At 43.8% G+C, this 16,216-nt stretch overlaps 1 protein-coding gene across 10 annotated transcripts in view; it reads left to right on the top strand.

Annotated features, from left to right (window-relative positions):
• Positions 1-281: 281 nt before the first annotated feature.
• Positions 282-16,216, top strand: part of GAB1 (GRB2 associated binding protein 1) — a 103,473-nt gene continuing 87,538 nt past the window's right edge. For 2 of the 10 annotated variants that reach the window (XM_065061980.1, XM_065061965.1), the window contains exon 1: positions 282-1,161. Coding sequence is in view for 9 of the 10 variants with exons in the window: in XM_065061965.1 (XP_064918037.1) it covers positions 1,090-1,161 (72 nt within the window). In the remaining variant the exon portion in view is untranslated. The remainder of the gene's footprint in view (positions 1,162-16,216) is intronic. The other 8 variants (XM_065061969.1, XM_065061970.1, XM_065061963.1 and 5 more) reach the window with 7 other exon arrangements.

The following is a 16,216-nucleotide window of genomic DNA, read 5'->3' as shown; positions in this document are numbered from 1 at the left end:
TGTTATTCAAATCGCCACGCGCTTCGCAGCGCCGACCTTCGGAACCGAAAACAAAGGCAAAACCCGTCACCGTGCGGGTTCGGGGCGGGGGGTCGCGCCCGCCCCTCACCCCTTTTCTCTTCCGCCGGCCACCGCCGGGCCCATTCCCCGCGTCCCCCTCACGGCCGCGCCGCCGCAGTCCCCGCGGCCCTCCGGCCGCCGACTACAGCTCCCAGGATCCCTCTGGGAGGCACCGTCCCCTCCCTCTCTTCCCGGCCCTTGTTGTTTGAAAAGGCTGCGGCGGAGAGTTTCGAGGGGAGCCGCCGCGGTTCCTCCGCTGGCGGCGGGAGCAGGCGGGACGGGACGCGGAGCTCCTGCTGCCGCCGTGGAGAAAAGTGGTCGGGGGTCGGCGAAGGGGACGCCGTGAATCCCGGGATAGACCCCTCCCACGCTAGTCGTGAAGGAGCGGACCCGGCCCCAGCCCCGCGGCGAGAGCCGGCCTCGGCCGCCCCGCCTCTCTCCCCCCGGAGGTGAAGGCGAAGGAGGCAGGAGCACTGGCCGATCCCCTCCTCCCGGCGCAGGGGGAGGAGGAAGGGGAAGGAGCGAGCCCGGGCAGCCGTGGCGGCCGGCTCTGAGCTCGGCCCGGCGGCGGGGCGAGGGGAGGGGAAGCCCCCCGCGGCCCTTCCCCGGCGGGAGGGTCCTGGCGGCGCGGGGGGCGGCGCCACTGACGCGGGGCGGCGGCTGGATCCTGATCCTGCCCTGGGACGCCGGAGCTGAAGTTGCGGCGGGGCGGCGGCCGCCCCTGTCGTCTCTCCCGATGTTCGTGTGACTCGGCGGCGGCGAGGAGGAGGAGGAAGGGGGAACCTCCCGCCTCAGCCCCGCTGGCTGCTCCGGCCAGTTGTTGTGCGTGAGAGACACACACACACACTCACACACACACACACCGCTCCCCCGTCCCTCCCCTTCCCTCGCCCCGCAGCCCCGGGAGGCCGGAGCGGGCGCGGTGCTGCAGGCGCGTCTCGGGGCTCCCTCGGCTCGGCCCGGCCGGGCGCCGCTGCTGCCGCCGGAGGAGGAGAAGAAGGGCTGCCCCGGCGGGCAGGCGGCCCAGCCATGAGCGGCGGGGAGGTGGTCTGCTCGGGCTGGCTCCGAAAGTCCCCACCGGAGAAGAAGTTGAAACGCTACGTGAGTGCCCTCTCCCTCCCGCGGTCCGCGCTCCCCCTCCCTCCCTTCCCCGCTTCTCCCTCTGCGAGGCTTCCCGCTCCCGCCCGGCCCGGCCTCCCCGCGCGGTCCCTCTCGGCCGGGCCCAGCGGCGGCTCCGCGGCTGCGGACGAGCCGCCCTCTCGGCCGCCTCCCGGTTTCGGCCGGGACTGCTGCGCGGTGCGTCCCGCGGGGATCCGCTACCCCTTCTTTTATTTATTTTTTTTTCTTCCCTTTTTCAAAAACGTCTTTTATTATTTTTTTTCCCTCAAAAAAGGGGCGCCGAGCGGTCAGACGTTTCTGCCTTGCCTTTTATCGCCGTTCCAAGGGAGTCGGGAGAGGGAGGGGGGCGGAGTTTTTCCGTCTTCCCTTTGGATCCGGGGCTCGGTATATATGTATTTTCAAACGTAAACACTTGCCGTCCCGGTGCTGGTGCCTGATGGAAGGAAAGGGGGGAGGGGGGGCGCCCCGTAACTCCTCTTGGTGCGGCGGCCCGAAAGCCGCTCTGGCGGGGGAGCGGCCGAAGCTGTTGGCCCGGGGACGGCCGGGAGTCGGCGATGTCCCGGGAGCCCTCCCCGCTGGGGCCGGGGGGCCTGTGCCCTTGGGACTGGAGCCCTCTGCATCGCGAAAGAGGGAGGGAGGGGTGGAGGAGGGAGTTGCCAGAAAAGTGCCTTTTTCTACTTAAACTTCAGCCTGCTGTTGCTCAGAAGTAAGTGTTTTAGCAGAGGCTGTAGCGGAGCTGACACTGAGTTCACAGGAAAATGGAGCGTGTTTGCTGAGAGGGCAGATTTCGGGACAGGGCAGCAGCGGTGCTGTTGGGCGCTGGGCTGCTCGGTGCTGGCTGGGACGCTGTCAAGTCACGTAGGAGCAATGGGTGATGCCAGGAGTCGTCTCTGCTGAGTCCCTTGCCGTTGGCACCCGGGTCGCTTCGTGGGGTCTGTGCAACGGGGACAGCATGTTGGGCCTTTAAAAAAACCGAAACAAAACAAAAACCAAAAGCAACAACAACAAAATCACCCAAACACTTGGTTAGTTGGATGGTTTTTAAGTAGAAATGGCCTTTGCAGTTATCAGTTTTTGAGGCTTTTTTAAAGCAGCTAAACCTTCATATTAGTTTGAGAATCTGTGAACGTGTGTCTTAATGTGACCATGTTATTTTCGTATGTTAGCAATTAAAAATCGCTTCTCAAAGAACTGTCGTTGCTATGGTCAGGTTGTTTTAAATGCCAGGAAGCTGGTGATATGGGACTCTTTTTAAATTAAAAAATAATATTTGGGATAGCCCATTCGCTGGGTCCCAGTGCCAAAAATCCTGTTCTTGTGAAGGACACAGGATCAGACTCGCAGAGGGAATGTCCTGGTGGGTCATGGCAGGGCTGTGCTTCCCTGCTGTGTTGGACACGGGCAGTATTTTTGGCTGATTCACTGTCTGTATGTGTATATTCAGAGTATGTCACTTTACCAATGTGTAGGAATTAAGAGCAGAATTAATGTTTTTAAAGTCTGAGTAAATTTCCTGCTCAAACTCTAAATCATGCACAGTTATGCTGGATGGAGTTGTAAGCAAGAGTTTGCTCTCTTCAATCAAAACCATAAATCAGTCTCTAAATATGCTAGCTTTTTACCACATAACTGGCCTTTCAGTATCTTTATAGCTCTGCTTCCATACTGGAATAACATCAGAACCTTTGAGGTGAAAACCCTGGCTACAGCTTGGGTCAGGTCATTCCCCACTAAAAGAAAATAATTAAAAATTCCTTTTTTTTCCACTTGCAAGTGGGATCTGCTTTTTGAGGAGGTAGAGTATCAGAGTGATAGTGTGGCAAGCTGATACAAGCATGACTTGGGTTAGCATATGTGTGCACTGTAGGCCATGAGGTCATAATTTTATATCTTGCGCGTTTTCTGCTTGCGTAAGAGAAATATACCGTTTAAAGGATGACTCCTTAAAATTCCTCCTGCTTGTCTGTGGTGCCTGATCAGTTGTAGGCTAAAGGCTCACGCTCACTTCGAAGACATAAAAGTGACCTTGACATCAGCATTTTCAAGCAAACAAGAAGCTGATGCACTTAAAACAATGAACTTTAACTGAGTGCAGCGACTGAAGTGTTGGCTTATGCGCTCTGTAATTCTGTGCTCACGCAGAGGCACAGAAGAGCTGTGTTTTTAAAGCCCTGTTTTATACTGGTGACATTTCAAGGGGCTGCACCAGACAAAAAGATGGGAAAGTGATTTCAGTAGGAAACTGCTTTTCTGCAACGCGTGCTTTTCACATATATATATATGGAAAATTGTAACTTCACGCCCTTTTAGTTTTTGCAGGCAAGTGTTGGGGCAAATCCAGGTTACCATCTGGGAAGGAAGATAAAAAGTCTGAAATTGCAGTTAAATCTGGTATCAGTTCTTAGGGTGGGTGAAAAGGAGTGCTTTGAAGCTAGTACATAGACATGTGTTTTGCAGAGACTTCAATTTTTAGTCTGAAACAGTTGGACAGGGTATTAAAGCTAGCTTGCAATCATTTTGAGGGTAAAAAAAGAAAATAAACACCCAACCAATGCTGTGCTGCAGGTGGAAAAATCAGATTTCCTTGGATATACGTTTTAATGCCATGGGTGTCTTTGCCCCCTCCCCTTAAAAAGAGTCCTCTTTTCAGGTCTTGTTGATGCATTTTTGGTATGGAAGTAACTTTCTGATAACCATTGGCACCTGTTGTTGGTTCCCTTGGAGCTGGTGTTCAGAAGAGTTTGTTTGCTAGAATAGACTGGCTGTTTCCAGCAGCAGATTTCTAGGAAAAATACAAGTGACTTTTGGTGTTGGCTGGGGGGTCCAAGTTGGGGATGTGGATTTAGTAGACAAGAAGAAGAACGGAGCTGGGGCTAAATCCTGCACAGTGGTTATATGTGTACATGAAAGAACTTGTTTGTCCATAGGGATGGAGAACTACTAAATTTCACAGCTTCTGATACCTGCTATATATATATATATATATATATATATTTTTTATTTCCACACTTGTTCTGTTGCAAACGTTTTTGCTCTCACCTTCCGCTACTGCACTTTTTCTTCTCAGGTCCCCTTATTTTTGAAGTCCCTTTTTCCCCCCCCTCTGTCCTTTAAAAAGTGATAGCAAACCCTGGCTTTGTGGTTTTCTGCTACACTGCAGTTCTGCTGTGCACATGCCAGTTAAAATAGCCAATTCTTTGTGGTAGCAGCATAGAGGACTTTTTACTGCCATTATGCTAAGAAACCACCAGATATTTAAACACAGCTGTCCTTAGTAAAGTGAGGGAGAAAAGTGTGAGGGAATGGGAACAGTGTTCTGAGTTCTCTCCTGAAACTACTGCACTTGTGTCTGGGTGGTGGCTGGTGCTCGGTATGACAACTGGATGTGCCTAAAATCAGGATTTTGGGCATTGATGATCGGTTTATGCAACTGGTTTGTAGAAAGCTGACTAATATGAAGAGCAGATTGGTGTTTTTGTAGTTTTAAAATCAAGTCTGGCGTAATTGAAGCTAAAGTTTGTTGTCGCAGCTTAGATTTTTAAGTGAGAATATGATAATTCTCAGTATTCTAATGTGTCCTCCTGACAGTAAAATATATCTTATTTTATAAAAGGTAAAGCTTGATTAAAAACATCTCATGTAAGCTATATTGGGAAAGAACACTTTATTTGACTGTTCCTGTTGATTATACATTTATTTTAAAATGAGAAATAGGCTTGATCTCCCTAGGACCTAAAGGGCAGTGATATAATTCAGACAAGGCTACACAAAGCATTGTCTTATTCTAATGTTCTCAGTTCTCAGATGGTGACTAAAAAAAGTGCCAAACTATTAAGCTAGTTGTTGATGTTTGAACTATAGGCTAGGACGGCATAAGTACAAAAGGAATAAAGTGGAATATTTTACTGTGGTTTTGTTTGGCAGTAGTCACGTAGGTGCTTCTTCAGTCTTGAGTAATACTTAAATGTGCTAAGCTATGTAATGGTGTTAAGAAATGTTTTATTCAGCAGAATAGTTGTAATCTGGTAAAAGCTGTGATGCCTGACAAAAGCCCTTTTTCTGGAAGGTACCCGTTTGCATTAAAGCTTTTTGTGATCTTGCATCAGCATAGTGAGCACATTTAAGAAGCCAGTTGATTTACAGAAGAAAAACCCAAACAACGAGGTGAGCTTGGTTGACATAATTCAGTGCTGTCCCTGTAGAACTGGGTCAGGTTAACTCAAATTAACTGAAAACAGATGAGTGTAATCAAGTAATGTTATGTGACAACTTAATATTCTGAACTTGCTTGTGCTTCTCCAGGAGCTGCTGAGGACTTTGCAGGAATCGGTGTTCATGCAGAAACCTTTCATTCTGGAAGGAAGTTTCCCTTCTGCTGTGCACTGTGCAGGAAGGAGTATTTTGACTCTTGTTATTTTTAAACATGTGTTAGTAAACTCTAAACCATTAATTTGAAAGCATGAATAAACACAATGCTTTTGCTGATTATAGAAGGAAGCGATGTTGTTTTGTGTGCCAGCTGAAGATGCTGAAATGATCTCGGGTGTGACATTGGGGATGTGCCCATCTACTCAGCTTGCTCTTTGGGTGTAAGTCTCGCTTGCGGAGCATGGAACTCATCATACGAGTGTTTGTCGTCTTTGACAGGACATTAGCAGCTGGTGTTGACTTTGCGGCCAGCGCTTCAGCACTGTCAGTGCTTGAGCTCTGGTCTATGCTCTGAGTTAATTACCAGGGGATCATTTCAGAGGGTAAGAGCAGGTGGCAGTATGTAAAAGAGATTGAGAAGTCCAAATACATACGCTAAGTAAGATAAGTCTCTTCCGCTAGTTATTCTGATCTTCATGTAGTGTACCACAGTGATTTCCATTGTTAATTTAAATGTTTCTGAGCTTGGGTGTTCAGACAGTACCTGAACTGCTTGAATGCTGCTTTTCTTGGTGTAGATAGGAAAGCTGGAGATTTGAGTAACAGATATTGTCCCATTCTTCTTGAAGTGCAGGTGAACTGCTGGACATTGGAAGTAAGCCAGATATTCTAAAGATGTTTCTTGATGTGAACAATTTTTCTTAACAGCTGTTTAATAGTACCCCTTAATGTGTGACCATAATAGATGAGGAAATGGTCAAATTCTGACACTAGTAATGCTGGAGTTCATTTTGAATTGGATTTACAGCAGCATAGTGCTTTCATGTTTTGGTAGGTGTGTTGGTAAGATTCGGTGCAGGTAGTTGCAGGGGATAACAGTTCCACGAAGAACTAAGAGGGAGCAGGGGCGAGGAAGTGGAAAAACAAATCAGTGCCACAAATCCAGCTTTGTTGATGCTGCGTAGTAGCTGCTTTTTCATATATGCACAAAATCCTGCAACATTGACTAGTCAGTATAAGCAACAAATACACTAACCAAAGGAAATAATGAAATAAAATCAATTTAACTTCCAGTTGTATGCAGATGACCTTGTTTTGTGTGTCTTTTGGTGAATCGTATGCCCAAGTGCTAGGGAAGGTAGCTGTGTGAAGTAGATGTGAGTTGGATGTATTGAGAAGAGGAATTTTTCCAGCATCTTTTTCTTTCTCCTTGAATTTTAAAAATATTGGAATGATGGTTTAGACACTTCTGAGACATGGATTTTTTTATTGTTTTTCTTTAGCCTTTTTTTGACATAACTTTTGGATCAGATGATTAGAATCAACTGTAATCTCTTTCAGACATTTAGAACACATGTATTTCTCATTAAATTTGGCTCATGGCTTTGAGAAAAGTCTTGGCAAAATGTGAAAGAAACATCAGTGGTTCAAAATGTAATTTTAAGGGAGAAGGTAATTTTGTGTATTGTAGATAGCCTTGGCGTGGGTATCTCATACTTGTTTAGTCTTGCTGTCACCTTTTTCTAGTCTAAAAATAGATGTCACCAAACTATTCTGGGTGGAATATTTTCATAAATCAAGGAGAGCACACTTGAGGTGCAGGTTCTGTTTCAATATAGAGCAAAAAAACATAAAGCAAAGGCATACGTCCTTATTTTTTTTTCATCCCAACTTCTCTTGTAGTGTTGAGGTCATAGTCCTCTTGAGACTTTTTCAAATTGTCCTTAAAATTTTCCGTGCTTCAATGACTAATCATTTTATTGCCAATAGAAGCAATTTTAACTGTTGTAATTTAATTGCAGTATTTCATTAGGAGGGACAGAACTTATGCAAATTACTTGAGCAAGGCAGGCGGGAAGATCAGACAGAAAGGGACAATCTTGTCAAGGCAGGTACGTTTTGTGTGCAGGTGAATATTGTTAGTCAAATATAATTTGCTGGTTTAGGGACTCTAATGTGAATTCAGCTTTTCATTATACAAAAACGTATTTCTAATGCAATAAATACTACATTTTGCTTTTTTTGGGGGGGGGAGGGTGTGGGTGGGATTCTGCCACCTCCAGCCCAAAAATGAAGCATTGTTTTTCTCTCTTCCTGCTTTATCAATTCCTGATCAGGCTATCCTCGTTTCACTTTTATGAAATCTCTGTCTTGTTTACTTTAGGAAAAATGTTCATAGCTGTACAAATAGTGTTAGCTTTGTAAATATTGTTTGGTGCAATATGCTAGTTGTATTTTTGATCTTTTTTTTTAAAGAAAACCAACCTGGCCTCCCATAAAAGGTTATGTAGTCTGTTTTTTGTGCTTGTGTTTGGTCTTGCTTCCAGCTGTTGATGGAAGTTTTGTTTCTCATGATTAACTTTTGAGGCCTTTTGGAGCATGCCACCTTGCTTTTAGTTTTAAAAAAAAATCTTATGTAGTATTTTTTTTAACTGAGGAGAAGGAATATATTTAATTGCATTTTATGCACCAAAATGACACATTAAATTCCCTGAGGTTACGGTGACACATTTTTTTTTTTTCTCTTTTTTTCAGGTAAATGGCAGTTATTTGACATAAATGACAGCCTGATAGTTGTCTCTCTTGGAACTGGTGATATAATAACTTGTAATTAAAAAAGTCAGGCAGTTACATCCGTATGGCTTGTGTATTATTATGCATAATATCTGTATGTAATAATACAAATAGGTATGTGTAAAAACATACCTTTAAAAAGAGGTGACACTTGTGCTAGGAGGCGGTGCCACGTTAGTACACCAGCTTGTTACTGCTGAGTTTAGGCCCCACACCGAGAACTGAATTAAATGAAAAAGCGTTTGCTCATTCTTATTTTATACAGTGACTTATTTGCAGAATGATTTAAAAAATATAAAAGAAAGAAACAACAGCAGAAAACACAAACCAAACTAAAAACACACAGAAAACCTGATTGCTTTTTCAGGAGCTTTGCTGCTGCTTTTCTCTGAGAATTTCTAGGAAGCCAGAAGAGAGCTTTGCCTTCTCTACTTGTCAAAAGGAGGTAATTTTTGTCCTGTGCCACCCAGGGGTGACCTTCCCCAGCAGGAGAAAAGCAGCCTTGTGTCTTTGTCCCTTTTCCACATGCGTGTTTTCCAACTGGCGGGTAGTTTTGGTTGTCCTGCTGCTTGATAAGTGGGAACGAGGGCAGATAACCCCGTGGTGGCGATGGTGGCTGGCACAAGCTCGGATCTGCTTCTCCACCCACTTCGCAGCACGGGCAGCCCTGGGGCAGGGCGGTAGCGGATCTGCTGCCTTCCTCCGGGGTAAGTCTGTCCCCGCCCCTCCGTGAGCGCTGTGGGTTTCGGTGCAGACCAGCACATTCCTCCTTCTTGCTGGGGTTACAGCAGCCGCCAGGTGCTGCGGCATTTCTGCCTCAGAAGAAGAGTTAAAAAAGAAAAACTGGAGCACAAGAGGTTCCACTTAAATTTAAGAAACTTCTCAGTGAGGGTGACAGAGCACTGGAACAGGCTGCCTGGGGGGGTTGTGGAGTCGTGTTCTCTGGAGACATTCAAAACCCACCTGGACACATTCCTGTGTAACCTCATGTAGGTGTTCCTGCTCTGGCAGGGGGATTGGACTGGATGATCTTTCGAGGTCCCTTCCAATCCCTAACATTCTGTGATTCTGTGAAAAACAGAGAGACTTTAGGTTGTTTTTTGTTTTGTTTTGTTTTTTTCTGTGTTGTCTGGTGCTTGGGAATGAAAAACAACATAAACCTTCTGTAGGTGTTTATTGCTGACAGTAGGAGTTCATGGGATTAGTTTTGGGGTATGGAATAAGAATACAGGAAGCTGTTCAAACACAGTTAATACCCTTGCCTTCAAATAGACCTTTGATTCAATCAACACACAAGAATTACAGTCTGTTTGGGAGAGTTATTTAAAGGGTAAATATACACATGATATCAGAGAAGAAATGGATTTTGAATTTTAAGTTTTCAAATGGGATGACAGCCGTTTATAAAAAAAGAAGCAATTCTGAAAATAGTGTGTCAGTTTTTCATTTTTCCCTTTGTATGAAGAATAACCACACTGAGTCATGTAATGTGCTAGACAAATGTATCCATTCACGCTTGATACGTGTTTCTTTTACAACTTTTGGAAATTTGTGTTTCTGTGTAGATTCTTAGGCCGGGTCAGCCATAGTAGAGAAGCTGCACCTGGTTTTTATCGGAATGGTGCACAGGAGGATGAAGTCAAAAATTCATATACAGGATTTAGCAAACAGTTATGATGATTTAAAAACAAAAAGCATATAGATATTTGTGATCCTTAAAAACATGTTTGATGCTAATAGCAAGTGTTTCCCTTCCCAGCAAATACTGAGAAGTAAGGAGCATATTAGGAAAGAGGTGGTGAGGATAACTTATGTGATGGATATTTTGCGAATTGATATTGTGTTCTTTTTATCAACAAACTACTAAGAGAGAGGATGTCAGAGTAACTCATGGACTTGAGATGAATTGGCTATTTGTTCTTGCATAGTTTAGTTAAAAAAGGGGGGACAGGGGGTGCAGGAGGAGAGGGCATGGAGTGCAGTTTGAAGCAGAAGAGGCTTGCTTGTCCCAGAACAGATGAGGCAGTGGAGCGCTCTGCCGTGTAGCACCTGCATCAGGGATGTGGGAGATTCCATGGGTTTGGAGAGAATCATAGAATCATTGTGGTTGGAAGAGACCCTCAGGATTATCGAGTCCAGCCATAACCTAACTCTAGCACTAAACCATGTACCTAAGACCCTCATCTAAATGCCTTTTAAACTCCTCCAGGGATGGTGGCTCCACCGCTTCCCTGGGCAGCCTGTTCCGATGCCTGACAACCCTTTCTGGGAAGAGTTTTTTCCTAATACCCAATGTAAACGTCCCCTGGCACAACTTGAGGCCATTTTCTCTTGTCCTATCACTTGCTGCTTGGGAGAAGAGACCAACATCCTCCATGCTACAACCTCCTTTCAGGTAGTTGTAGACAGCAATAAGGTCTCCCCTCAGCCTCCTCTTCTCCAGGCTGAACAGCCCCCAGTTCCCTCAGCCACTCCTCATCAGACTTGTGCTCCAGGCCCCTCACCAGCTTTGTGGCCTCCTCTGCACTCTCTCTAGTAAATCCCTCAGCTGCAAGCTTGAGCACTTGCGGATCTGGAGTGTGACAAGAAGAGACTTTTAAAACGTTGTGTTGTAACCAGTTCTTTGGTTGGACCTCTGCAATATGGTCTTTTCCTAGTTGTGCTGAAATGCTGGAAGTGTTGGGGGCAGGCTATTGACAGTTTTGCTTTTCTAGAATGCAGTGATCTGTATGAATTTGATTTGAGGTGTAAGCTACAAACTGAAGAAAACTCATCCCTTTTGAATATATAACTTGTTATATAATTCCCTGATATCTTGTGGTGCTCTTCATTAAAGAAATGTTTCTTCCTTTCAATTAGATGTTACACTAGGTGATGCTCTCATGGTGGCATTAGATAAACTTTTTGTTTAAAAAACCATTTCCTGTTGCTAAGTGAGATTATGTTAAGAAGTGTAAGAGTAGGTATAAGGTAAAACAATAAGTGTATCTTCCTGAATCTTGCATGTTCTAATGCATTCCCATTTACTGTTTCTACACAATTATTGCTGAAATTATTTGCGTCACGCTATGTGGATAACTTTTGTAGTCTAATGACTTGTTACTCAGTGTGAAATAATGCCCTTAAAGCTCAAAGCTGAGGTCATGTCACGCTCTTAGTAATGACCTATCTGATACAGTTGTCTGTGTGCACAAATGAAGTCAGATTGCATAAGCTGGTCAGCACTATGAAAAATAAACAAGTTACTCTTCACTACTGAAGGTCTGTCAGCAGACAGAACACTTACATGGACTCAGGGGTCAGTCATTACTTGGTTAAAACCTGTTTTCTCTTTTTTGGAGTTTTAGGGAGGTGAACGAAGAAATGGGGCAGGGGGAAGATATAAAGTGAAGAGTAGCATTCTAATGTCTCATTAGTGTAAACTGGGAAACTTAACCCTGTTTTCATCCCAGGGTAAATTTGTCTGCTATGGTGTGTATGTACTTCAGTGCTAAGTTAATTCACACTCCTGTGCGTTTTTCCTTGACCTGACAGCTCTGTTTATCTGTGCATCTCTGCAGCTCCAGGGTCAGGGATGGCGGAGGGGGAAAAAGGGTAGGAATTTATTGTCTGATTTATAGAGAGAGTGGCAGAAACATCTTTACTGATTATAAAAGTGAGGCACCATCATCATAATTACACAAATTTGATGATTTTTCTTTGGTGACATTTTGTTACGGTGCAGGCATAACTGCCTGTGACTGAAACCTTTTATTTTAGTGTTTTAGTCTTGGAATGGGCACGTGGTCAAATCGCAGTAAGAGTCTGCATAATTACAACTTAAAATTGTTACTAGATACGTGCTGCTGAGAATCGACCAAACAAACGGTCTAGGGGAGGTGCGACGTCGCAAGCAACACAGCTGAGATGCCCAGTTTGCTTCCAGCAACTGCTGGGAAGGCAGCGCTATTCCCATCGGGGCGCTTCTCCCGCTTGCTGCTTACGGGAAGAGGTTTTCCTATCGGTCTCTGCAACCAGCTCTGTCCAACAGAGCTGAAGTGTGTTCCTGCCTCCCCTAGCTGGCCGAAAAATGAGCCGCTTTTCTGTCCGCCTTGGGATCCTTTGCTTCTGGTAGCTGTTGCCTGAAAGGAGGGCGGATGGAGTGCTCCTCTCTGAAATCTCGGTCTGCTTAAACAAGATAGGGAGTAAGGAAGACTCTTGATTTGTCTTTTTTCAACTGGGAGACTGAACTGGACAGATGTTTCTTACTCAGTGCGAACAAGGAAAGTCCCTGGCCAGGGGCTCTAGGATGAGGGTTAAAAGGTGAAGAAATCCTATGGGGGCCTCCTGCTGCTCTGATGGCTTCAGCCCTGCACAAGTGAGAGAGATCCAAAACTTCTGTCTCATGTCCTTTCCTCCTCCTCCTCCTTCCTCTCATTGCAACCATTTTTTTTTTGTTGTTTATTTTCCTACTTTTAAATCGCATAATTTAGTCCTTCCTGTCACTTCCTAATATCTGAATCATAGGTAGCTCTTCCTGCCTGCAGTAAACAAACATTTTACTTGTGGCACCTCTCCAAAGTTGAAAGTGTATTAATGAAGGTGGGGGGGTCCCTCTGGCAATGTGCTTGGGAAGCTAATTCACTTGTGTAGGGGCGGGATAAGCTGCTTACTGCACGCTTCTGTGGCCAGCGGAGTTCCTTGTCATTCCAATCTCCTAAACTGCTGTAGCTGCTCGGCCAATCAGGACAAGCAGGTGAATGGTAGTGGATGATAAAAACAGTATAAACAATGAGCGATGAGCTTCTGGAGTTAACAACAGTAGCAGAGCCAGGTTGCCTCAAGTCTTCCTGCTGGTGGTGTTGCCTCTCCTCTCTCTCATGTACTGTATGTATGGATGCTGCTGAGATACACAGGCTCTGCCATTTAATCAGTCACTTCTGATAAGCACTGTCTGGTGCAACACTGAGGCTTTGCTCATTTTTTGGATTCTTTCACCACAAGGCAAGATGATAATGCAAGATACTTTGGGATACATGATCTGCCTCCATCAGCCTGCTGGACCTCTTAGGCCATATTTGTAAAAGAGGCAAAATGATGAGTGTCTTCCTAAGTTTTCCTATTATTACTATTTTTTCTAAGCTTTGAAAATCCTTTGTGTGGGTTTGTTTGTTTGTTTGTTTGTTTTGTTTGTTTTAGTTGTGTGTTTTTTGTTTTTTGCTTTTTGTTCTTGCTGTTGTTGTTTTAAATTGTCTGTGACTCCAGTGTGATGCAGAGAAGACACAAGCTAACATCCATGAGGACCCCCGTCTCTCCTGATGTCCGCTCTCTCTGCTGGTTTCTGTCCTTCATGGCGAAAGTTCATCTTGAATCATGATAGACCAGTCTCACAGTGTGTTTGAACACTACAGCTCCTACTCCGCAACTACAAGTGGGACTGTTAAATACATGTAACTTGGTAAATCCAGGGGAAGGCTCCAGTCTTTCTGCTGGTGACTTTGCATTTGTACCTTTCTGTGCAGCTGTGCATCCTCACTTCCCTCTCTGATTCCTGCTACTAAGTTGAGAAGGGGGTGAAAATAAGTCAGATTTGTTTAGGACAGGCTAGATGAGGTAAGAACACCCTGACTTGTTAATTGTTCTTTCTTGTAAAAGAGAGCCTTCTTTTCAGCAGTTACAACTTACCTTGATTTTTTTGACTGCATTTCATATAGCATGAAAAGCATATTCTCCATGCCAATGATTTTGTTTTTGTTTTTTTTTTCCTAACTGTATTTAAAGAAAGCCCAACAACTTTGGCAGGTTGTGCTGATAAAGCGAGGCAATAGAATATTACTCTACCCTAGTTTAATACCCATTTCAGAAAAGACAGTTGAAGCAAAAGAGCCCTGCTGTTACATGCCATAGGAACGCCTCATGTTCCAGTTTCTCCTGGCTGAGGTTGCACTTGCACAAGGTCACGGGGTTTTCCCTTGTGCAGTTTGTTTTTATCTGGTCAGTGAAGGATGGAGTTTCTCAGACAGATAAGTTTGAGAGATTTTTTTGACCTGATAGCTCATCCTAAAAGGTTTGAATGAGTTGGACACCTGTTCTGCCATCATTGCCCACTTCTACAGTTTCCTTACATGTAATGAAATAATTTCCTTCCACAATGATGGCTGGGGTTGAAATGAGTTTTCTCTATTTGGGGTATGAAAGTAATTTCCTTGGGCATGTGACTTGGATAATGAACGATGCTAGGGAATTGGGAAGAAAGAAGCGTGATAGGTGACGGTATTTTGTTTATAATTCCAGTCTAAAATGATGGCAGCTTATTTCTTGAGAACACTATACCGTGCGGGAATGTGGAAACAACTATATGAAAATATTCTTATTTTATCTGTTTGTTACATGCACTTTGGAATTCTTGAAACCGATTAGTACATATTCAAACAAATGCCATGTTAAATAACATAGAAAATACTTTTGTGTCCTTTGTACATTGTATGGTGAAAGTTTTGCTGAATCAGAAGCAAAAATGTAAGGGTTGGGTCCTGTAATTATAGTATTACAAGCCTTTTAATTTAAGCCTGTAATATAAAGTATTTCTGTCTAGAATGAAGATAACGCTGACCAAAGTATAATGAAACCAACTTTTTCAATCCTTTGCATTACTTTAAGTTGTCTTTTAATGTTGTATGGTAATATTTTTTTATCAGTTCTAGTCAATAAATTTCACATTGGTGTGCATATCTTTTCATTTGAACTTGAGGTGATTAAATTATTCTCTTGCACTGAATTTCAGTGATTGCATTACTGTAATTCATCTAAGGAGATGACAATCTTGCCTGCTCAAAGAATGTTGGGCTTTTTGTTTCTTTAAGAAGACAGAAGTAGCGTCGAAGCCAGATCTGGTAGAGGGTTGTGTGACTTTTTTCAAGTAGTTAAGCAGTGCTTCTGTGAGTTGCTTGTGAAATTCCTGTAAGTCTCAATTTAAAATGCAAATATTTATTTAGGCAATTGAACTACACATCCTGAAGTTGCTATAAAACACCTTCTTAGTGGTATGAAAAAGTCATGCTGGACTTTATACCAAAACTTTTAAGTCTGAGAGCAGGCGTAAGCCAAGAAAATGGTTGAGACTGTAGTAGAAACGTGCTTTCCCACGAAATAGAATCCAAGGATGTAGCCACCGTAATTGTGCAATAAATTATCATAAATGTGATGTCATAGTCTCTGCAACTTTTTGAAGGGGTAGTCTGATTTTGAAATCAACGGAGCAGTGAATAACAAGTCTCTGAATTGGCCCAGACAGCGGCAGACATGTCTGCATCATTTGGGGAAAGCAGTTATGTCCTTGGAGAATTGAACCCTTTCAAAATAGAAGTTGTTGACTCAATGTGTTAATCTTGGCTTTTCATGAAAAAGTGCAGCATCACACACTGATTATTATTTTTTTTTTAAAGATCCCTAAACTACTGTCTGTGTAGGTAAAAATAAACTGATGGAAGCAAGTTGGTTGAGGCCATTGAATGTAGTTTCTGTGAACTGCAGTTGTTCCCAGGTACCATTCAGACACTTTCTTACTTGCCTGTGGAAGAAGGTCCCCAGATGCAATTGCAGATTGTAGCTTTTGATGTACAAGGGTAACTTCACAGGTTTACCTATGGTTGGGTTCTGCCTGATCTTCTCAATGCACCCTGTCTTTAAGGTTTCAGTAGCATAGTTCAGAAAGTTTGTTTTGGGTGATTATTTTATGTGATAATAAGGGCACATTCCTTGAAACCTAGCTCTGTTGGTCTTGTATTATCTTAACGTAAAGAAACAAAATGAGAAAGTCCTTTGAACTTGCTTCAGTTCTAGATTAAAAATTAAGTGTTGTTAATGAAATAATTTGAAGGAACATGTTGAACTTTCCCTGAGTGCAGTAAAACTTCATCTCAGTGTCCAAATAAGTGTATATCCCAGATACAGTAAACTACAATATATATTTTTCAGCTTTTACCATAACTTTTTGGGTTGTGTATATTAGTTAAAACAACCTAAACATCTTAGAAATTAGTGATGTGCCAACAAAAGATAATCCCTTTGCCTTCCTTCCTAGTAGGAAAAATCTTCATGCATATCCCTGTATTCT

The sequence above is a fragment of the Columba livia genome, chromosome 4, assembly GCF_036013475.1.
Source record: "Columba livia isolate bColLiv1 breed racing homer chromosome 4, bColLiv1.pat.W.v2, whole genome shotgun sequence".
Classification (NCBI taxonomy): domain Eukaryota; kingdom Metazoa; phylum Chordata; class Aves; order Columbiformes; family Columbidae; genus Columba; species Columba livia.
The sequence above is the reverse complement of the archived record's forward strand: the minus strand, read 5'-3'. Positions and strand labels throughout refer to the sequence as shown.